The sequence below is a fragment of the Scyliorhinus canicula genome, chromosome 4 (assembly GCF_902713615.1).
Source record: "Scyliorhinus canicula chromosome 4, sScyCan1.1, whole genome shotgun sequence".
Taxonomy (NCBI): Eukaryota; Metazoa; Chordata; class Chondrichthyes; order Carcharhiniformes; family Scyliorhinidae; genus Scyliorhinus; species Scyliorhinus canicula.
The window spans coordinates 143,508,377-143,531,571 of NC_052149.1; the positions used below are offsets into that span (position 1 = coordinate 143,508,377).

The 23,195-nt window shown below is 43.2% G+C and overlaps 1 protein-coding gene and 1 pseudogene across 2 annotated transcripts; both read right to left on the bottom strand.

Annotated features, from left to right (window-relative positions):
* Positions 1-2,586: 2,586 nt before the first annotated feature.
* thg1l (tRNA-histidine guanylyltransferase 1-like) lies at positions 2,587-23,177 on the bottom strand. 2 transcript variants are annotated; one of them, XM_038795291.1, is made up of 7 exons: positions 22,863-23,042; positions 16,911-17,154; positions 13,594-13,770; positions 8,223-8,392; positions 7,018-7,106; positions 4,548-4,655; positions 2,587-3,256 (listed from the first exon to the last, which is right to left on the bottom strand). In XM_038795291.1, the coding sequence occupies exons 2-7, from the start codon at positions 17,144-17,146 to the stop codon at positions 3,098-3,100; spliced, it is 939 nt and encodes a 312-aa protein (XP_038651219.1). In that variant the 5' UTR covers positions 17,147-17,154; positions 22,863-23,042; the 3' UTR covers positions 2,587-3,097. The 2 variants fall into 2 exon arrangements, with proteins under 2 accessions (XP_038651219.1, XP_038651220.1); XM_038795292.1 differs by lacking the exon at positions 22,863-23,042 and adding an exon at positions 23,067-23,177 and having other exon boundaries at positions 3,098-3,256.
* Positions 17,745-17,862, bottom strand: LOC119965498 (annotated as a pseudogene).
* Positions 23,178-23,195: the final 18 nt, after the last annotated feature.

Genomic DNA, 23,195 nt, shown 5'->3' on the forward strand with positions numbered 1-23,195 from the left:
GTTTCTACAAAGATGCAAGAAAGACAAGATCCCGAAAGGGCTACAGATCACAAACCCACTCAAGTCGACCTACAACATATACTACCGAGAGGCTCTGCCGTCGCACCTCTCTCACACTCCTCAACCCCTGGTACACCAGCTCTACAGCAGACGCCGCAACCTGGAAACCAAGATAGAGTAACCTGTGGTTATCCCTCTCCAGTTGCTCCGTCTGTAAAGACTTAATAACCTGCAAAGACTCGCATTCAAAGTATCGTCTTGTATCTTTGACTTTGTCTATATATATATATATATATATATATATAATGTTTCTGGAACTGTACTCCAGAAGCTAGTGATTCGAAACAAACCTGTTGGACTTTAACCTGGTGTTGTAAGACTTCTTACTGTGCTCACCCCAATCCAACGCCTGCATTTCCACATCATGTCAGAAAGACATGACAACTGTACAGCACGTGGCTGAGACTACACCTGGAGTACATAGAACATAGAACATAGAACAGTACAGCACAGAACAGGCCCTTCGGCCCTCAATGTTGTGCCGAGCCATGATCACCCTACTCAAACCCACGTATCCACCCTATACCCGTCACCGAACAACCCCCCTTAACCTTACTTTTATTAGTACACTACGGGCAATTTAGCATGGCCAATCCACCTAACCCGCACATCTTTGGACTGTGGGAGGAAACCGGAGCACCCGGAGGAAACCCACGCACACAGGGGGAGGACGTGCAGACTCCACACAGACAGTGACCCAGCCGGGAATCGAACCTGGGACCCTGGAGCTGTGAAGCATTTATGCTAACCACCATGCTACACTGCTGCCCCAACTGCGCACCCTTTTAGTCTCCAGAATTCTCTGCTCTACAAAGTTGTGGACGCTGGGTCATTGAATATAGTCGAGGCTAAGCTCGACAGTTTAGATCTTCAGGAGTCAAGAGGGACGAGGCGCACACAGGAAATTGGAGCTAAGACCATGATCAGAGAAGCCACAATCTTATTGAATATCTTGAGGAGCCATTGTTTTATTTTATTTCCCATTTTTAAAAGTTTCACCCTAGTTTTTAAATCCCTCCATGGCCTCACATCTCCCCATTTCTAATCTCTTATCAGCTTTACAGTTGTCAGTGATCTGTGCTATCATTCCCAATTTCCTTTGCAGCAACATTGGTAACTGTGCCTGCACTTTCTAGATCAGTGTTTTTCCTGGACCCACTTTCGCCACCTACCTCCGCCGATCTTCGTTACCCACACCACATTCACTTATGTTAAAGCAAAAGGGTCCTTGGTCCTCACGATCTCGCTCATCGGGTTCACAGGACGAGAGGGTATTGCACATATCAGATGCAGTGTTCAGCCACTTCCTTCATCTTTGTGAGAATGGAAAATCCAATCTCGCACATGTAGGGCATTGTGAAGGGCAACAAAATGCTCGATTTACTCAGGACTGGATACGCTGGGAGATGCAATCCAGAATGCCGACAGCCTCATGGACTTTTGGCATGTTTTTAATTGTGCTGCCACAGGTCAGGTTTGCAGCATAGTCTTTTCATTTAGAGTCAGCTGTAAGTTAATAACTGTCTCCGGTACCCTCAGAAGGAATTTTTCACCCGCCATTTAAAATATGAAACCTCTCTCATTACATCCCTACACAGAACACACATGGGCTTTACATCCTTATTTGCACTGGCACAGTTGACAAAACCATACTTCAAGAAATCATCTTTATAATGCTTTGTTCCCAAGTAAAATTTCTTCTAAGCTGTTCACAAGAGTCCCTGGAGCTCTATACGGAGCTAACACAATCCATTGCTGTGGATTCTCCTGAGCAGCTCTCTCCAACAGATTCAGATGTGAGATCCTGCCTCATTTTGTTCTCATAAGTCCGGTAGCAGCCTCCATTCTCAATTTAAGTACTGGTAGCGACCTTTGGGTGCTTCTCTCGCGTTAGGGACCACTGCGGGAAATCTGCGACCGATCGCTCCATGCCCTCCGTACACCCATAGATTGCAACCTGCACTTTGAAAAACCCTGTCTTGACCTTAAAATCTGGAATTCCCTCACTAAGCCCCACCAGCTCTTCTTTGAGATGCTCTTAAAAAACTTCCTTTTTAAACTTGACGCTTACCTAATGTTAGCTTATTAGGCTCAGTGTTGTTATGTTTGGATCCCCCCCCCCCCTCCCCTCCGTGAAGCAGTTTAGATTGTTTTACAATATGAAAACTCTATATAAATAGAAGTTGTAGTCACTGTTAATCACAAGCATCAAAGGTAATAATTTGACCCATATATCATCCATGTGGATGCAGACCAACATATACGACAGCATCCAGCCAGCCCGCACAAAGTCATTTGCCTCCACTCTCTGTCTTGACATTTCTCTCAGATATTCATGACTACAAAGAAAACAATGTATAGCTAAAAAATAGGTTGGTTAAAAATGTTCCACAAATTTGCACAATGGTCTACAAAGCAAGTCAGCTTGACTTTACAGCTAAGTATGTATACGGTGCATAAATAATTAAACAAGTTGACAAAGTACAATGTCAAACAATTCCAACTAACACAACTCATTAGGGGAAGATATTTTAAAAAGTTGCCAACATTTAATAAATTAGAAATGATTAACCTGAATTTGAGACCTCAATTACAGCCATAATATTACATTTCTTCATTCAAAGACATTTATCAAAAGCACAATGTTAAAAAATTAAAAAGCTATACATAAATTCAACTTTAAATGGGGCACCAGCTCAAATTTTACAGTCTCTTCCAAAATAGTTCCGTGCTAGCACGGAATGATGGTTGGCCTCAGCATTCTTTGGTCAGGGAGACGAGGAAAGAAAAAAATCCAAAGGATTCTTGTTCCTGCCTGTTATCCAGTGAACTCCAACAGAAGGTACACCCATGTATCATGGAACCAGACGGGGAGTTTGGCTTGACCATGATGTAACATCCCTCCATCCCTGGTATATAAAACTCAAAGTCAAAAATAACCACCTGAAAAAGATAGCATGAGCACCACCAGTACTTGTTGGTCTGTAATCCGGCACAGCACCAACAAGAGCTGAAAAGTAAAGCAAAAGTCTTTTGCTTAGCTGTCATCAAGAATCCGTGAATGCTCCTCCCAGAACTTATCTCCAATGATGTCCATATGAAATGGGAGTAGTTTGTTGCGAGTTCTTTTAACCACAACATTTTTCCCTTCTGGTGCATCCGGAGTTGTGATCCTTTTATCAATAGTTTCTTCAACCTTAAATGGGATAAAAAAGTTCAAAATGAGATCTCACCATTAAATTCATAGGATTAGTAAATTTTGATCTTTATTTCACATGGCTTTAGGAGTTTAATAACCACAATCTGATCAAGATAAATCTCACTCCAAATGCACATTAAAACATAACATTGAGGTACAAAAGACATTCAGACCCAATAATATTGTTCTATTCAAAGATCAACTTCATATCTTCCTCACTCAACACTCTCCAGAAGATCATCAAATTGTCCCCTGAAACCATTTAAACTATCCACTTTACATAGAACATAGAACAGTACAGCACAGAACAGGCCCTTCGGCCCTCGATGTTGTGCCGAGCAATGATCACCCTACTTAAACCCACATACCCGTAACCCAACAATCCCCCCATTAACCTTACACTACGGGCAATTAAGCATGGCCAATCCACCTAACCCGCACATCTTTGGACTGTGGGAGGAAACCGGAGCACCCGGAGGAAACCCACGCACACACGGGGAGGACGCGCAGACTCCACACAGACAGTGACCCAGCCGGGAATCGAACCTGGGACCCTGGAGCTGTGAAGCATTGATGCTAACCACCATGCTACCGTGAGGCCCTCCAGCAGATGGGGTGCTGCTCCTAGTGTTTGTTTTGGGTTTCACTGGAGCATTGCCAAGGACAGGCATGTAGGTGATAAAGCAAGAAAATCCCCCCATCGCCACACTCCTGCGCCTGTTCGGGTACACAGAGGGAGAATTCAGAATGTCAGATTCACCTAACAAGCATGTCTTTCAGGGCATGTGGGAGGAAACAGGAGCATCTGGAGGAAACCCATGCAGACATGGAGAGAACGTGCAGACTCCGCACAGACAGTGACCCAAGCTGGGAATCAAACCTGGGTCAGTGAAGCAACAGTGCTAACCACTGTGCTATTGTGCCACCCAACAAGCAGCAGTTAGGCATAGCACTTAGGGCGAAGGGGATCAAAGGATATGGGGGAACATGGGATTAGGCTATTGAGTTGCGATGATCAGCCATGATCATGTGAATGACGGAGCGGGCTTAAATGGCCTTCTCCTGCTCCTATTTTTTTCTATGTTTTCATATTTTCCTATGATGCGTCCTCCCTCCATTAGCTTTGATCTTGGCTCCGGGTGAGGGGAACACAAGGAGGGAGCTACTGAGGCAGCTGAGTAGGATAGCCTCGAACTAGCAATGAAATACTGCTGTGCGTAAATCCTGGACATCCAATGTGGTTGGTATATTAGCAACAAAATATGTTAGCTATACGATAACATCTCACCTTATGCCATATCAGCACAGTTCCTTTTCTATAGATTTCCGGTTCGTTATTGTAGTTGATATTGAACTCCAGAAATAAAATGTCATTTTTTTCTCCGGCAAGAGTCCCCTGTGCCAAAAGTTAAAACAAAATACATCATTCAGCAAATCGCTCCAAGTTACAATTTTTTAAAAAGCCATTCTTAAAGTGGCAAGCACAGCACAAGATCTGCAGACACTAATGGATAGAATGAAATGGGGAAAGGAGACAAAAGTGCTGAGGTTTGGAAGAAATAATGACAGGAAAGTCAAGGTCAACAGCTGGAATAGCTATTGCAATTTAAGTAGCTGGGAAACATCTGATCAGAAGGTAGTTACTACCAGAAAGAAGCCAGAGCTGGAATAGCAATGCCAAATAATACATTTTCCAAATATAAAGAATTTTTCTGCAGAAGAATGAGCAGTGAGCTCAAGAGGAGAGCTACCAGGACTGTGACCGTGGCTGAACTGATCATGGCCTCAGCTCCAATTTCTTGTCTTTCCCTCAAACTTTCGACTCCCCTGAAGATCAAAAATTTCTCTAACTCAGCCTTGAATATATTCAATGACGGTGTCTTGTTGTACTGGGCTGAAATACGGATCTTGAGAAAAGACAGCTAAAGACCAGAAAGTTGTGAAATGTGGTTCTGAAGAAGGATGGAGTGGGTCAGAGGGGAAAAAATATAAGGACAACAAAGAAGTTCTCAGGATGGTGGAGGAAGAACAATCATTAGGGAATAGCATCAAGAAAATGCAACAAGGTTGGGTGGGCCATTTTCTAACACGAGAACCTGCTGAAGAGGAAGATTGAAGGAAAATTAAAGGGGCGTAGACCAAATGGGAGAAAGAAAATTATGTTGGACAACTTGAATTTGAAAGCTGGAAGATTCCTTTAAACAACTGAAAAAGGAAGTGTAAGATCATGAGTTATGGAGAAATGAGCAGAGTGATTGCCCTGAGGCCAATCACTAGCATTGGTTCTTAAAATTTAAACACTTGCATTCGTATTGAATGAATGTTATACACCCCTCAAATCAATTTGGCACAAGAGTTACTTTGAATTGCAAGGATTTGTACTGGCAAATTTGCAGTTATTTTGTACACAAAGATCCTAGAAACAGCAAACCTATTCTTGGTGGTGCTGACTAGGACACATGAACAGCACTCTGTCATTCTCTAAATAATACCATGGATACTCTACTCTCAACTTAAACAAGCAGATAAGACATTAGTTTAATATCTCACCTGAAGGACTGCACCTCCGGCAGTGCAGCACTCCCTCAGTACTTCACTGAAGTATCAGCCTAGATTGTTACCTTGGGTTTTGATGAGGGCATGAATTCACAACCTGCCAACTGAGTTGACAGTGCCATCAAATTAACCAAAGTGACATCAATTCCTGACCCAAGAGAGCCAGCTATCAATGCAGGAAAGATCCAAAAGCGAACTGTATTGTGCCAAGTTTTCGTCCTCCAAAGGCCTTTAATTTAAAGTACCTCTTTCCCATAGAGGTACTACAGCTGTCAGCAGTAGCCTTCAGCAATGAATGTGAAAAAGTAAACATTATGTCTAAGAGTCCTGATCATTAAGTAGCAACTTCTGCTGGAAGTGCACTTATATAGATACTAATGTGAAAACAATTGGACTTCACTCCGAGGTCCTCCACAATCAGGTGGTCTGTTATCTCTGCAAGCAAGACACATTTGGTGTGGCTTGATAGGACAATTTTTACTTCAGTACAAGCATGTAGACTCAGGAGAGGGATCCACCTGATCATTAATCTTTATTTATCAAATTATTACAAGTGCTGCTTATATCGGGTTTATTAGTTAGGTACATTTAAACTCTCAAACAACTGGTTCCTCATTGTGAACTAAGCTTTCCAACCTCTTATGGTAGCCCCTCCTTAAGAAGATTTAGGGTCCCAATAGTTTTCCAGTGCATCTATCATATAGGTTAGCATAGGTTAGTTTGTGATGTTAATGCCTAAGGGTGCTGGCAGTCAAGTAGACAACGTTCCCCACCTCATGCACGTGCACAGCAGCTCAATCTGTTCATTATCCTGCAAATATTTCACATTCTTGAGCAGTTAGGCCACCCATAAAGGTTACCATTTCCAATCTCTCCAAACTGTTAGCACTTGAGGATGTGCTCATCCTGGAATTATCAACTCAGCAGACATGCTAATACCCGATGTGCCCTCCCACTTTGCCAACATTATACTGCCTGCTTTTTATTCTACGCTTAAACCTGTTAACCCTATAATCACCATTATTCACTATTCCTAGCATTTTACAAACCGAAAACTGATTAAGGGATATATTCCCAACAGCTTGATACCCCACATTAGAAGATAGGAAGAGAAAATGAGTGAGGAAAAAGACACCCATGCACACATACATTAAGCCATCCCAGTCCTAACCCATACAGAATAGCAAGTCAGAATTCTGTACCTTTAATTTCTCTTCAGCTTCGCTATTGGATAAGCCACCTTGCTGCACCAGTGCCCAAAAGGTTGTGTTGTAAAGGTTATTAATATGACCTATTGACAGAAAACTACTGTTAGTGCATTTAAAAGCAGGATATTCTGAATAATTGATTTCAATACAAATCCACATGGATGTATACAATGGCCCAGAAGGTGACAGAATTCATGCACTTTGAACAGAAAAAGTACAACCCATCTTATGGCACAAAGCAGTCACTAATCTTTCAACTGGAAGGACATTTGGAAGAGGGTTGGAATTTTCATATTATGTTCACTTGAAACAGGAAAAAGACAAAATTATCCAGTCAACTGGATAATTTGGTTCACTAGATTGATTCCAGAGATATTGCATTTGTCTTATGAAGAGAGATTGCGCAGTTTAGGCCTATACTCTCTCTGGTTTAGAAGAATGAGAATAGATCTAATTGAAGTATCTAAGATGATAAAAGGTATTGACAAAGTAGACGTAGAGTGGATGCTTTATCTTGTGGGGAAATCTAGAACAAGAGGTCATAGTTTTAGGATAAGGTGTAACAGATTTAAAACACAGGAGGAGAAATTCCTTTTCTCAAAGGGTCGTGAATCTGTGGAATTCACTACCCCAGAGTGTGGTGGATACCAGGACATTTGAGTAAATTTGGGACAGATTATTAATTAGTAATGGGTTGAAGGGTTATGGAGGACGGGCAGGAAAGTAGAGTTGAATCCGAGATAAGCTAGGCATGATCGTACTGAAGGGCTGAGCAGGCTCGAGAGGCTGAATTGCCCCTAATTCATGTGTTATGTTCTTTGAGTCACTGACCACGATAGTGCCCCAGACAACGCTGAGGTACCTTGTGTCAGCTGCGGCAACAGCTGCATGTCAGGTCACTGGCTTTGGGAAGAGATTAGCCTGGACTGCAAGTACTATAGCTGAAACAGTAGAAAGTGCATCCAAGTGATCACAGACACTCTATCAGACTTTAGTACACAAACGCACATGGACGCATATATCCGCTGCAATGATCCCATCCCATTTTAGTGATGAGCAAGCACTCATGAAGGTTCATGTGAGCAATGGCCACTAGGCTGAGGTATCAGTGTCAAAATCCTGTATCAGGGCAAAGAGGCAAAGCCTTTAAATGGTGTTTAAAGTAGCAAATAAGAAAACAATCCAGTTAAGTTCCTCACAATCTGCCTGCCTCCAGCTTAGGTAGTCTCGCAGGTTCTGGTTGCTAGGATACAGAACAACTCTTCCATCAAATCCAGGTGGAAATAAGAGGGCCTGATCTTTAAAGTAATCTTGCCAGTAGAAAACAAAGCTGGAAGAAAACTGGGACACCACATGGCTTATGAATTTGCTGTTGGGAGAAAAAAAAAGGATTTGTCAATCTCATAGAAAATGAAGTTCCAGTTATCTCGTTACCTGTTCCATATTAATAATCTTTATTAGAGTCACAAGTAGGCTTACATTAACACTGCAATTAAGTCACTGTGAAAATCCCCTAGTCACCACACTACTGTACACTGAGGGAGAATTCAGAGAATGTCCAATTCACCTAACAAGCACGTCTTTTGGGACTTGTGGGTGGAAACCGAAGTGCCCCGGAGGAAACCCACGCGGACACGGGGAGAACGTGCAGACTCTGCACAGAGAGTGATCCAAGCCGGGAATCGAACCCGGGTCCCTGGCGCTGTGAAACATTGGTTCTGAGAAAAGATTTGTCCTTTGGCTCCATCGGCAAGCATGCAACCCCAGTGGTATTTTATGGTTAGAAAGTGGGACTTACCACAACATGGAGAGTGAGGCAAATGGCATAGAGTAATTTAGATAAGTACATGAGGAAGCAATGAATAAGAGGACATGCAGATAGGTTGGATGAAATAAAATGGGAGAAGACAAACACCAGCATAGAACCAGTTAGGCCAAATACCACTTCTTGTGCTGTAAGTTCTATGTATTTATGTTAGGTAGACCCAATGCTTGATCCTGGCTTATGTTGATTTAGCTCCTCTAAATCAGGGCATTTAATTGGTGGGTTCTTTTCTCTGGCAGATCAGAGGATAAATAATGGTCTATGCTAAAGAAGCAGTGTAGCTGCCTACCAACATTCTGTCTCAGATAATATTGAAGAACAGTCTCTTGAGAAAGATGTGCTGTCACTGAACCCCAGCAGCAATCCAGGAGCTGATTGCAGTAACAAAAAACATTAGCCAACTCCGGAAGTAATATTTCTCCCACCACCAAACGGACAAGCCTCTCCCATTTAACCCTTCAGCATAAACAATAGTTAATACAGTGGAATATGATAAGCAGATTGTATCTCTCAGTGTCTCTCAAGCCTTCACAGAAAGGAGACACCCATCAGCACATCATCTGTATGCCAGCTCTCTGCGGAGTGTCATTCTGGTGATGATGCCAGGGCTAAATGGGTATGGAGGACAGATTGGATAGGAACATAGGATTTAGGAGCAAGAGGAGACCATACAGCCCTTCAAGCCTGCTCCACCATTCAATGAGATCATGGCTGATCTGGTTGTGGTCTCAACTCCACTTTGCTATCTGTACCCATAACCATAGACTCCCTTGTCTATCAAAAATCTGTCTAACTCAGCTTTGAATAACCTCAATGACCCACTTTCCATTGTTTTGAGGAGACCAGACTATCGAGAAAAAAAATTCTAATCTTCGTCTGAAAAGTGTTTGAAAATGTTATTCTAATATTTTCTGCATATTTTGTTGGTTTGTGGAAATGCTGTGTGCGCCTTTGTGTTACTAATTTAATTAAGCGAAGGACTGAGCATCTATGGCATTTATACTAAAAGGGGCTAGGTGTGAAAATCAGGCATTTGAAGTGCATCGAGCTAAGTTGGATGTACTCCAAGCAAACACAACAAAGGCAGAAATGTGCATTTGGAAATAAGTGAGGATTTGGATTTTTAGCTGGTGAATTTCAAAGGGAGGCAAGAAGAAGTTGACAACTTAAGGAAAGGCCATAAGTAAACTTGGGAAAGCCTATTAAGTTTTATTTGACCCAATGATGGGGGCAACAGAGAATATGGTTACGTTCAGAGTGATGTCGTGAGCAATAGTTTTAAAGATAAAGTTGTTAAGATAAAATAGGAAAAAAATGTTAAAGGAAAGGCTGGGGGAGTGGCCATGTAAGACCTTGGAGAGTGTGCTGGAACAGATCGGTGATGAGGTACTGGCTGTTGTTTTCAGACAGAAGGGTTTCGGAAGCTTTTGGAATTCTCCACAGCAAAGTGAGAGAAAAACTGAGAGATATATCTTCCCTATTGCAACAGTGGGTGCATGTGGTAATACAGTAGTCCCCCGTTATACCGCGGTTCGCGATATACAGCTTATGGACCCCAACTGTCAGCTTCCCTCTCCGGATTAAAGTGAGCCGGCCGCTGAAATTGAAACTGCCGGCTGAAATTGACACTGCCGGCTGCTCCTCTCTCACTGAGATTCAGTGAGAGAGGAGCAGCTCACACAGCCTTGCCTTTGAAACTGACATGCAGCGCAGGGTGCAAGCGCGTGCGGCAGATGGGGTGCAGACAGGGGGGGCGGGGGGAGAGGTCAGACCCCCGTAGACTCACAATGGGAAGCGCATGCATAGATTTTTTAATAAATTTAAAACCCCCATCGTGGATCTAATTAAAACAACCCACAGAAACTTACCAGGAACTTACAAGGTCTTGCTGTCTGCACCCCATCTGCCGCACGCGCTTGCACCCTGCGCTGCATGTCAGTTTCAAAGGCAAGGCTGTGTGAGCCGCCCCCCGTAGACTCACAATGGGAAGCGCATGCATAGATTTTAAAATAAATTTAAAACCCCCATCGTGGATATCCGCAGCTCGGATGCAACGCGGGTGGCTGTCTTGGACCCCAACACCCGCGTTATAAAGGGGGACTACTGTATTACTGACATTTTAATAGATTAAATATCTATTGGGACTGTTGCCTACATGGGTGCCTATTTTGTGAGCCTAACCAAGTAGAAATATTATTGGGGGGGGGGGGGGGGGGATGTTCTGCGAGACTAATTTTTAGCTGTATAATGTAATCTTTTTGTGTGTTTAAGTTTCCTTTAGTTAATAAATGTTTTAATTCAATATTTAAAATCTCCAAATCTATTATTGGAATTTGTGGCTCCTGACTTCAGTACATGCATTTTCTCGCTGTAAAATTGTTGCAATAGCTTGTAAAGTTTCCCTTTGGGATTTGTTTAGCCTGCAATTACACCTTCCATATCATTTTTAAAAATAAATTGAGAGTACCCAATTCCCCCCCCCCCCCCCCCCCCCCCCCCCCATCCCCAATTAAGGGACAATTTAGCGTGGCCAATCCACCTACCCTGCAAATCTTTGGGTTGTGGGGGTGAAAACCACCTTCCATGTCATAACAAAAGTGAGACCTCATATTCTTAATCTGTATCCACTAGCTCTAGTCTAGTTCCACAAGTGGAAACATCCTCCCGGTATCCACCCTATCACGTCCAAGTTTGTATGGTGCAATAAGATCAACCCTCGTTCCTCTAAACGCCAAATGATACAGGTCCAACCTGTTCAACTTTTCTTCATAAAATAGGCTCCACGTCCCAGGAATGAATAGAATTAACCTATGAACGGCTTCTAATGCAATATCTTTGTTCAAATAAGGAACCAAAACCGTGCATGGTATTCCAGATTTAGTCTCACCAATGCTCTGTAAAGTTACAGCAATATTCCATTCCCCTTGCAATAAATGGCAACATTTCATTTGCCTCCCTAATCACTTGCTGTTGCTGCATACTGTATCCGGGAACTCACTCCCTAACAGCACTGTAGATGTACCTACACCGCAAGGAATGCAGCAGTCGAGGTGGCTCACCACCATATTCTGAAGGGCAATTAGGTATCGGCAATAAATGCTGGCCTAGCCAGTGACATCCACTTCCCGTAAATGAGCTTTAAAAAATTAACTTATGATTCATGTACGAGGACACCCAGATTCCTCTTGTTCCGAGTTCGGCAATCTCTTTCCATTTAAGTAGTATAGTGCTTTTCTATTCTTCTTGCCAAAGTGGCCAAGTTCCCATTTTCCCACAATTTACTCCACATGCCAAATTTTTGCTCACTCATTTAACCTGTCTATTGCTTTACAGACACTCTTGACAACTTACTTTTCTACATATCTTGGTGTCTGTCATTTGTAAATTTAGCGACCACAGATTTGGTCCATTCATCCGAATCATCAATATAGAAAGTTCAGACCCCAGTACCAATCCCTATGGCACTCCACTTGTTACAATTTGGCAACCCAAAAAAGCCCATTTATTCCTCTTAGTTAACCAATCGTTTATCTTCTTAACCTAGCTCCTTGCCGGGAGTGTGGTGATCCTTCGATTACCTTGCTCCTTGCCGGGAGTGTGGCGATCCTTCGATTAAATCACCACCAGTTAGCTCACTCCCTCAAAAGGGGAAAGCAGCCTATGGTCATATCGGACTAATGCGACTTTACCTTTATCTATCTGTACCAAGATGTTACCCCCTACACCATGTTTTCTTGGCTTGTGATGCAGTGTCTTATTGAATGCCTTCCGGAAACCTAAGTACACCACATCTACAGGTTCCCCTTTATCCACCTTGCTTGTTCCTTCCCCCAAAACTCTTAATAAATTAGTCAAACACAATTTGCCTTTCACAAATCCATGTTGTCTCTGCCGGATCAAATTATGATTTTCTAAGTATCCTGCTATAACCCCCTTAAAAATAAATTCCAGCATTTTCCCTATGACAGATGTTAGGCTAACTGGCCTATAGTTTTCTGCTTTCTATCTCCCTCCTTTCCTGAAGAAATAAATATCTTAGCTATTTTTTTAGGATAGACTAGGTGCTTAGTCCCTAAAGTATAAAAGATTAAGGACTATGATACTTTAAAATTATTAAATGTGTCAGTTTATCTTGTTACCTTATTTCTCCTCTGTGGTCCAGAACAAGGTGGCATAATTTTAAAGTTAGAATTAGATCAACTGGATCATTCCTGATATCAGGAAGCATTGTAACAACCCCCAAGCCCCAGTTGATTTTTTAAAATAAAATAAGGATATTAAGGGATATGGAAGTAAACAAGTAGATGGAATTAAGAACAGATTGGCAATGATCTAACAGAATGGAGGAACCATCTCAAAAGGTTTAATGTCCTTCTCCTAATGTACATTACCCTGCAAGCTCTTAAATTCCTTTTGAAATACTTACCTATTCCCCTTACAGAATGTATTTGCTCATTCCAACTTTCAACATCCTCCACATGAAAGTAAATCGAACCTTCTCGGAATCTTAAATGTTTGCGTTCTAGTTACTGAATCTGAGTTCTTACCTGTTTACCTCATAATAATCTCCCCAACCTCAATTCAAAGAGTCTCCATTCTTCCAGTTTTTCCTCATATCAATACATGTAACCACTGTGTTTAACAGACACATCATTGCTTCCCCTGAAACTTAGCCCACAATACATCTGAAGCAAATGAAACCAGAAAACCAGTCCAAAGTGAAAGCCTCTATTTGTACACTGCACCTTGCTCTCCTCTTAAACCAGTTACTTTTCCTTTTAAAAACGAAGCTGTATTCATCACTTTGGCCGTAGGCGATCACAATGTCATTCAGTTCTTCCATGACAGTTAATGCACATTTGGACATCAACTGGAGGGCCCGCTCATCGTTGGGCTTTTTGAAACCATGCTGATCTGCAAATCTGAATTTAAAAAAAACAGTTTAAGTAAGAGCTGACCAAAAGACAGGCATTTCAAACAGCAGCACTTGCGCACACAAAACTGAACTTAGAAAACAAACATATTATACAAGGATGCAAAGCTTTGGTCCTACGCGACATGATAAAAGGAGAAGTCCTTGCCTCTAATTCAGGAACAGAAGAATCCCTAAGTCAAGTTGCAAAATAATTGACCACGGGTCAAAACCAGAATATTTTCCTTCTAAGGCTCCCCAGGGTAATTGAACTCTTATCCCAGCTTGTGGTTTTTTTTTTTTACTGATTAGGTCTTGTCAACAAACATTGATAGCTAGTCTTACATGAAACTCTGCTTAAAGGATTCGGAATTGCATTTGTAAAGTAGTATTCATTGCCTTTTACCGTTTTCCTCCAGCATGGCATCACAGATAGGAACAGCGGTAGGCCATTCAGCCCTTTGGACCTGTCCTGCCATTCAATGAGATCATGCTGATCTGTGGCCTAACTATCTTTGCTAAACAAAAATCTACCTCAGATTTAAAATTAACAACTGGTCTAGCTTCAACTGCTATTTGTGGGAGAGTTCCAAACTTCTACCACACTTTGCGTGAAGGGCTTCCTAACATGTCTCCTGAATGGTCAGATCAGGTAAATGATAGCCAGCTTCTGGGCATTAGTGAACCAACTGGATTTTAACAACAATTTTAACAAGAGCTTATATTCTGGTCCTAGCCCACAAATGACCAGATTTATTTAGTTAACATCCTGTTATGTTGAGAGTTGAACCGACACCTTCTGGGTCGCTAAATGAGTCCAATCACTCACCTACTCTATTCTTTTCTCTGTAACCATTAGCTTGCAGAGGCTTTAAGTTTCATTGCTTTCATGTGTTATTTAAGCAGCATTTCAGTAAAAAGCCTCTTTTGAAACAAAAATGACTTGATAAGCACACAAAGTTAAATCAACCTCTAATACGTGATTTAGAGTGTGCTCATTGACTAATTTTGAGTGACTGGTGACATGAAAGCTTGCACATGCCACTGAATTGTGAATTTAAAAATTCCTCTCCTTTTCTGAATCTCAAAACCATGGAACTCTTTCCCCCTCAGTCGTTCACTGAATCTTGGTGTCACCTAGCTTCAGCTTCCCGATTTATCTCCTGTTCTTCTAAAACTTTAATCTCCTGCAATATCAATATGCACAATGCTCAATAAAGGAAAATTAAAACCGTACCAATCTAAGTGTGCAACGGCATACTGACAAGCTTGGTTAACACATCATCAACCTATTCAAGATACCATTCTGTTTAATGCCCAGACAAACATCATGCTTACGACCGCTCAGCTGATAACACTCGCCTCCTGAATTTGATTAAATGGGTTTCAGCCCCATTGAGTTGAGTTCCGTCTCATATAACAATGAGAGTGCTGCATCATCACAGATACCATTTAGACAACATTGAAACAAGACCCTGTATGTTCAGATGGATGCAAGAGATGACTGTGGCAACATTTAACCCCTCAATCAGTACTGACAAAGAAAACAGATGAACCTGCTTCTGGATTGTTGCTGGCAGAATGATATGTTTCTGACACTTCAAGAAGATATTAACAACTTTTATTTATATAAAGTCTTCAATAAGGTAAAGCGCAGCAAAAACATTTCACATCAGGGGGCGGCACGGTAGCAGTCACTGCTGCTTCACAGCACCAGGAACCCGGGTTTGATTCCCAGCTTGGGTCACTGTCTATGCGGAGTCTGTATGTTCTCCCCGTGTCTGCATGGATTTCCTCCGGGTGCTCTAGTTCCCTCCCACAGTCCAAAGGTGTGCGGTTAGGTGGATTGGTCACGCTAAATTGCCCCTTAGTGTCCAAACGTTAGGTGGGTTTGTTGGATTATGGGGATAGGGCGGAGCTGTGGGATTAGGTAGGGTGTTCTTTCGGGGGCCGATGTACACTCGATGGGCCGAACGGCCTCCTTCTGCACTGTAAATTCCATGATCAATTAAAGGAGACATTAGGATAGGTGGCTAAAAGCTTGGATAAAGAGGTAGGTTTTAAAGATATCTTTAAAGGAAAAGAGATGGAGAGATATAGGGAGGGAATTTTATCTATGGACACAAACAGCTAAAAGCATGGCCTTCATGAAATGTTAACAGATGGATTTCAATGCAGATGAGTGCAAGGTCAAGGTCATTGATTCTCGACCAATAAAAAAGGATAAATGTGAGGGCTATTTAAATAGCGAATGATGGAGGTCCAAAGGTATTTTAGGGTTCATGCACACAGGTAACCAAAATGTAATAGGTAATATAATCTTATAAGATTATATAATAAATATAATCTGAAAAGATAATGGAATGATAAGCTTTTATAACTAGAGGCCTAGAATAATAAAATACGTAGTTCTGCTACAGTTAAACAAAGTTAGACCACATCTGCTCTCACTAGAGGATAAAGATAAAGTTTCGTATGAAGTTAGGCCATAGATCAACCATGTTCTCATTAAATGGTGGGACAGCTCGAGGGGTTGAATGGCCTAATCCTGTTCCTACAACATAAACCTGGCCTATATTTCCTGGAACACAGAAGGTTAAGAGGGGAATTGAGGTGTATGAGGAAATCGTAGGTAAATAAGTTTTGTCTGCTGATGGGGAAGTCTATGACAAAGCCACATAACTTTAAAATCAGAACCAAGTCATTCAAGAGAAAAATGTTAGCAAACACTTTGTGTAAAAGGTGGTAGAAATGTGGAACTCTCTCCAATATAAAAAGGTGCTAACTCAATTAATAACCGTATAACAAAGTGACAGATATTTGGTAGATAAGGATATGGAGTGAAGGAAAGAGGGTGAAGTTAAGATGCAGACCATTCATTATCTAATGAAATTATGGGACAGGCTCAAGGGGTTGAATGGCCTCCTCTTGTACATCTGTTGCTGGACCAGCAGCAAAAGTAGGTCAATGAACTTGAATGATTCATGAAGGAGTCTTTGTTGCGAGTTGAGACACCAGCAGCAGTGATTTAGATGGATTTTAAATCTAGGGGTTGCATAAAACACCTCAAAGTGCTTTAAGGATACAATGAATCATTTCTCTTCCACAATTCATCAGTCTGTATCGAACGATAATATGCTTTCCACTCACTTGTGAAAATTCCGGCCATCCAGTCGAACCACAACCCAGCAATTTTGCAGACAGGTATCATCAGCTTCAAAGTTGCGAACATATTCAAATTTACTTTTAGCCATAGTTTTGCGACTTTGAGCACGGACATGTAGTAGGTCCCAAAAGAATCCACGTCTAACTCCACCTGTTTTCCTACTGCATCTGGAAAGACCGACTGTAGCTGCAGCTTTTAAAAGTCCATGCAAATATGGCATCAGACAACCTGCAAAAGTAAAGGGGTTTATTATCATCGCCAAACTGCACTAGGCACAAAGGTTTATGGTGTTCTCGTTTTTAAAAATCTTATATTTAGAGTCACAGCTGGCATCAATAAATCATTAAAATCCTAAATTGTTTAGCATCCTGCTTGAAGGCCACAATCAGTAATATGCCAACACATTACCGTACAAAGTTATGAGGACGTGCGTCTGGCCCAATGCTTCTTCTAAGCCGTGTGACTGCACAGTAACCCAGAAGATCCAGTGCAAGTCAGCCCCTTTATGTTGCCTCGCAGAATACTTTATAGGCCAACACACTTAAATTAATAGGCCACAAAAAAAGGAATTTCAGGAAGTGTCAGTCTAGACCCATGCTTCAGTGTTTTGATGTATGATGTCTCCATGTTATTTTCTTTTGCTTTTCTTCCCCAACCCTGGACCAAACATCACCCCTTTGTGTAGCTGCAGGAGTAAGTGCAGCAAAGAAACAGGCAAAAGAAAGTGAGAGTGAGTGCAGTCGCGAGTAGCAAAACTGGTAATGAATTAACAACAGTGTTAATGTACAGAGCTGTGAGCAGCATCTACAGGCAGCAAAAGCCTGACCACCTGGTATTCCCAGGCGGTCTCCCATCCAAGTACTAACCAGGCCCGAGTCTGCTTAGCTTCCGAGATCAGACGAGATCGGGCGTTTTCAGAGTGGTGTGGCCGTAGGCATCTATCAGCTGGTTATAACTTTACTAAAAGGTAGGCAGTACTTTCATCCATCCCTACTTACTAGTTGATAGAACTTAAGAAGTTGCATTTCTTTTCCCCCTTTACCTTACCCTCTCTCAGCACTCTGCTTCCCCTTGAAGCTCTATCCTTGAGCTTCTAAAAGAACAGTAAAGTCTGTAGACAACCCTGTCAAAAATGACACCGACAGCCCTGATAACTTTTGTTACGATGGATGCAAACTTCCCTTTGAAATTGTGCAAATTATAAACGGCAGAAAAGCCTTCAAATTACCACGGCAGCTTGCAACTGAAGGCACATCGCCCACAGGTACATGTGAGGGTGCAATAATAATATTTGTCACAAGTAGGCTTGTATTCATGACAACTGAAAAGCCCCTAGTCGCCACATTCCGGCGCCTGTCCGGGTACACAGAGGGAGAATTCAGAATGTCCATTTCACCTAACAGCACGTCTTTCGGGACTTGTGGGAGGAAATTGGAGCACCCGGAGGAAACCCACGCAGACACAGGGAGAACGTGCAGACTCCACACAGACAGTGACCCAAGCCAGGATTCAAACCTGGGACCCTGGTGCTGTGAATCAACAGTGCTATCCACTATGCTACTGTGCCACCCAAAAAAGGTGAAAACGAGGGCTCTTATGTAATGAGGCCTCTCCATCCAACATCCAGAGTAGAGAAAGTCAACCTCTCAACCACCATCAACCAGGACTGGATACTTGCTTAGCTTCATCCAAAGGACAAAGAAGTCTTTGCCTGGCATGTGGCACAGAAAACACCCCAGACCGGTACTCTTGAGAAGGGCATGGGATTCCATGGCCCTATCTGTAAATAACACTGACAGTCATTTGACTGAGCTTCTTGCAGTGAGATCACCCTACTGATGCTGTAGGGAGCTGGGGCCACAGCATAGCCAGAGGGGCTAGAGAGTCAGGAATGGTGGATGTTATTATCCAGAATGGTGTCCTATATAGATGGGGGCTCAGCACGTGGCAGGAAGGAGTGGATGTGAAATCCAGTGGTGTCTCACTATTCTGGGGTTTTTGGGGGGGGGGGGGGGGGGGGTGGATGGGGTAGAAAGTTTATGTAGGGATGAGATGGAGGCTAGGAATGTCTTAGGAAGCAGAGGAGGCAAAGGGAAAGAGCAGGAACTAGGAGCTGATGATTTGGGATTCGCAGCGAGGGGTGGGGTGGCCAGCATCACATGCTGCACAGCCAGGAGCAGCAGAAATGTGGACTGGGAGAAGTAGAGGAGTGCAGCCACTAAATTGAAATGGGAGAAAAGAAAAGAGGATCTTAAACAGAGGACAATTTTCCACATTGGGTGTTGTGTTTGTACTGCAGCTAGCTCTGGAGCATGGATGTTGTCTGAGTCCACAGCCTTGAGTGTCAGCACTTTCAGCCATTATTCTTGATCACATCGAATTGACAAGACTGGCTTCTCTGATGTTGGAGCAGAGAATATCATCAACTTGGTACTTCTGGCTAAAGATGGTTGCAAATGTTTCACATTAAATATGAAAGGGAAGGGCAGAAAAATCCGAAAAGGAGGAATACAAGAGTATGTGGGAGCAAAAGGAGAGTGCATCAAGACCTGAAAATATTCATATTCATCTGGACTGTAGGTTTGGTATCCCCCCCACCACTTCTACTGCTCAAGGGTTAGAATCATAGGATGGTACATAATACCTGTCTGCCTATTTCACCAGTATATGTCTGTCTGAAATCCATTACCACCCACTGCACCATTTACAACATTTCCAATTTGTCATCTACCTACTTTAAATTTTGTCTGGTATATTCAAGTCCAGGTCATGAATAGAAAAAGAGCAGTTGTCACAGTACTAAATGTAAAAACTTGAAATGTCACCATAGTCCCAGAGGACCATAGCCTCTCCCCTTTGAGAGAGAGCTGACTGGGTGTGATTCAACCGGAGGGTCACCACACCACAGGCAAGGGGCAAGGTTGAAAAGGCAGGGCCTTCATGAGTAACCTCAGCCATAGCATCCCCACAGTGCAGAAGGAGGCCATTCAGCTAAGAGTCTGGCCCACTCCCCCACGCTGTCCCCATCACCCCACATAACTGAATATCTTTGGTAACGGGCAATTTACCATGGCTAATCCACCTATCCTGCGTATTTTTAAACTGTGGGAGGAAGCCGGAGCACCTGGAGGAAACCCACGCAGACACAGGGAGACACAGTGTGCAAACTCCACCCAGTCACCCAAGGTTAGAATTGAACCTAGGACTCTGGCGCTGTGAGGCAGGAATTGAACCCACGCTAAAAATACTGAACCCACACTATCCCTGCAATGGAAAGGAAAACAACCATTGATCATTTTCTATACTTTCCATCCCTTAGCCAGTTTTCTATCTGTGTAGACACAGTCTCTTTAATTCCATGGCATTCAATTGTCCTAAAATTATTGCTTCTAAGGGTTTCCCCACCTGTGACATTAAACTGACTGGTCCAGATTTTAATTCCAGATTTTTAAAATTGAATTCAAATTTCACCGTCTGCCATGGCAGAATTTGAACCCGCACAATTCTGGGTCTCTGGGTTACTAGTCCAGCAACAATACCTCTACGCCACTGCCTGCTCATAAGGGGTGTAATATTTTCAGTCCTCCAGTGCTCTGGAACCACCATCCTCCCCACTTCTCTAAGGAGTGGAAAATTGTTGCTTGAGCTTTGCAATTTCGGTCAGTAACCTAGGGTGCATGTTACCAGACTAGATGATGTTTAACGTCTTTCAAAGGCCTCCTCTTTATTTTTACTGTAGCAGCAGTGTCCTTTTCTTCCGTGAAAACAGATGCAAGAACTAATTTAATACGACAACTGACAAGAAAGATCTCCTTTTTGGTCCCTATTCAGTTGAACTCTTCCTTCAACTGCCCTGGTATTATTTATGAATTTATGCTTTCGAGTTCTCTTTTATATTGGGTACTAAATTATTCCCCCCATTTATTTTCAGAAATAATTTTTGTACTTTCAGTATCCACCTTGATTCTATGTTCTCAGTCCAAAGATGTGTAGGTTAGGTGGATTGGCCATGCTAAATTGCCCTTAGGTTAGGTGGGGTTCCTGGGGTACAGGATACGTGGCCTTAAGTGGGGCGCTCTTTCCAGAGCCGGTGCAGACTCGATAGGCCGAATGGCCTCCTTCTGCACTGTAAATTCTGTGCCTTCTGTTGGATTATGAATCTCACAACTGTCATAAACGTCCGTATGTCAAGTAGCACATCATCGCTTCACATTCCTGTCAAATATGGTCATGTATTACTCATTTTAAAACAGTATTAAATGGAGAGGAGAGGACGACAGGTGCAATACGTAAAAGTCACCACACAGAAGGAAAGGTCTGTTCATATTGCAGCAAATATATTGTCACTTAGGACTGATTAGTAAACTCGAAACGAACTGGCAGGAATCACAGTGTTGGATGTGAAAATTGTCACACTGATGCATTCCGCTGAGACTCCCTGTAAAGATGATAGAGGAAGCTTTACTCAATGTAACCTGCGTATAAAACAATAAGAGGAACAGGAGTAGGCCATTTGGCTCCTCAAGCCTGCTCCGCCATTCAATCGTATCATGGCTGATCCAAAATTCCTCACATCCACTTTCCCGCCTTTTCCTTATAACCCTCGATTACCTTCCTAATCAAGAATCTATCTCAATCTTAAATATTCACAAGGACTCTTCCCCACAGCTCTCTGTGGTAAGGCGTTCCAAAGACTCATAACCCTCAGCAAAGAAATTCCTCCTCATCTCATTCTATGATGAGGGTAAAACATGCTCTCCGCGTTTACCCTGTCAAGTCTTATTATTTATTCTGCGGCAATGCCCTCTGGTCCTAGACTTTATGGGCAGCATGGTGGCACAACGGTTAGCATTGCTGTCTCCCAGCTCCTAGGTTGAATTCCGGCCTCAGGTGGCTGTGAAGAGTTTGCACTTTCTTCCCGTGTCTGCGTGGGTTTCCTCCCACAGTCCAAAGATGTGCCGTTTAGGTGGTTTGGCCATGCAAAATTGCCCCTTACTGTCCAAAAGGTTAAGTGGGGTTACTGGGTTATGGGGATAGGGTGGAGGCATGGGCTTCAGTAGGGTGCCCTTTCCCAGGGCTGGTACAGACTCAATGGGCCGAATAGTCTCCTTCTGCATTGTAAATTCTATGATGAGGGGAAAAAGTCCTCAGCATTTACCCTGCCAAGCCCCTTAAGAATCTTACCTGCCTTGGGATTGCTTGACAGAATGCTGTCAAGGGAACATCACCCTGTATCTGTGGTTGAAACTCAAACTGGATGTTTGAAAAGTTAAAGTTATTTTCTCTAGCACCCAAAAGGCCATTTCTTCACACGTAACTCTCCCCAACCCTCTCAGCCTGCAATATGGCCCCAACACCTCTTCCTGCTACTTCCTGCAAAAGCAACTCCCCATGACACTCCCAGCCCATATCATCTCCATTCCCAGTGCCATTCCAACCTCAACACCCCAACACAGACGCCCACGCTCCAGTGCCATCCTCCACCCCCACTGCCTATGGTTATCCTAGAATTACAGAACCTCTGCAGTGCAGAAGGAGGCCATTCAGCCCATCAGGTCTGCACTGCCCCCCCCCCCCCCCCCCAAAAAAAGAGCACCAAACCCAGGCCAACTACCTCACCCCAACCCACACATCCCTGGACATAAGGGGCAATTTTAGCATGGCAAATCTAACCTACACATCTTTGGAAACCGGAGCACCCAAAGGAAACCCACGCAGAAGGTGCAAACTCCACACGGACAGTGAGCCCAAGGTCGGAATTGAACTTGGATCCCTGGCGCTGTGAGGCAGCAGCGCTAACCACTGTGCAGACAGCTGCCTGTGGGGACCCCCAGGGGTTTGCTTCACCCGAACCACCCCCCGGATAGCATCGCCATCTTTATCACCCCATACAAGGCTTGAACTGCCCACTGAGCAAGCGGCTCCAGTATATTTACCAGACAGAAACCCTTCTCCAACAACACCAGTAAGCCGTTCCCCTCAGCGAGCGGCCTGCAGTCTGCGTGCTCTGAGGCTGCGCAGAACCGCCGGCCTCGCGCTCAGACTCCGAGCAAAACCATTTCCAGCTAGGAGAAGGAGGGGGGGCTCATCTCTCACAATAAATAACCAAATAAAAAATATCGATAAATGGGAAATTTAACCAGCTGTTGGAAAACATATAAATCGTGTTCTCAGTCGTCCGTTTCCAGTTCGCCCTCATCCGTGAGTGCTTTGTACTCCGACACGTTTCAAAGTTTCACAGCTCTCCCTCTCCTGCTCCAGTGGGTACA

Coding starts and splice junctions, on each gene's coding strand:
- thg1l (XM_038795291.1), bottom strand. CDS start 17,146: ATGCCATATTTGCATGGACTTTTAAAAGCTGCAGCTACAGTCGGTCTT. Junction 8,393..13,593: donor TGGTTTAAGAGGAGAGCAAG/GTGCAGTGTACA, acceptor TTCTCCCAACAG/CAAATTCATAAGCCATGTGG. Junction 3,257..4,547: donor CTGTGCTGATATGGCATAAG/GTGAGATGTTAT, acceptor ATCCCATTTAAG/GTTGAAGAAACTATTGATAA.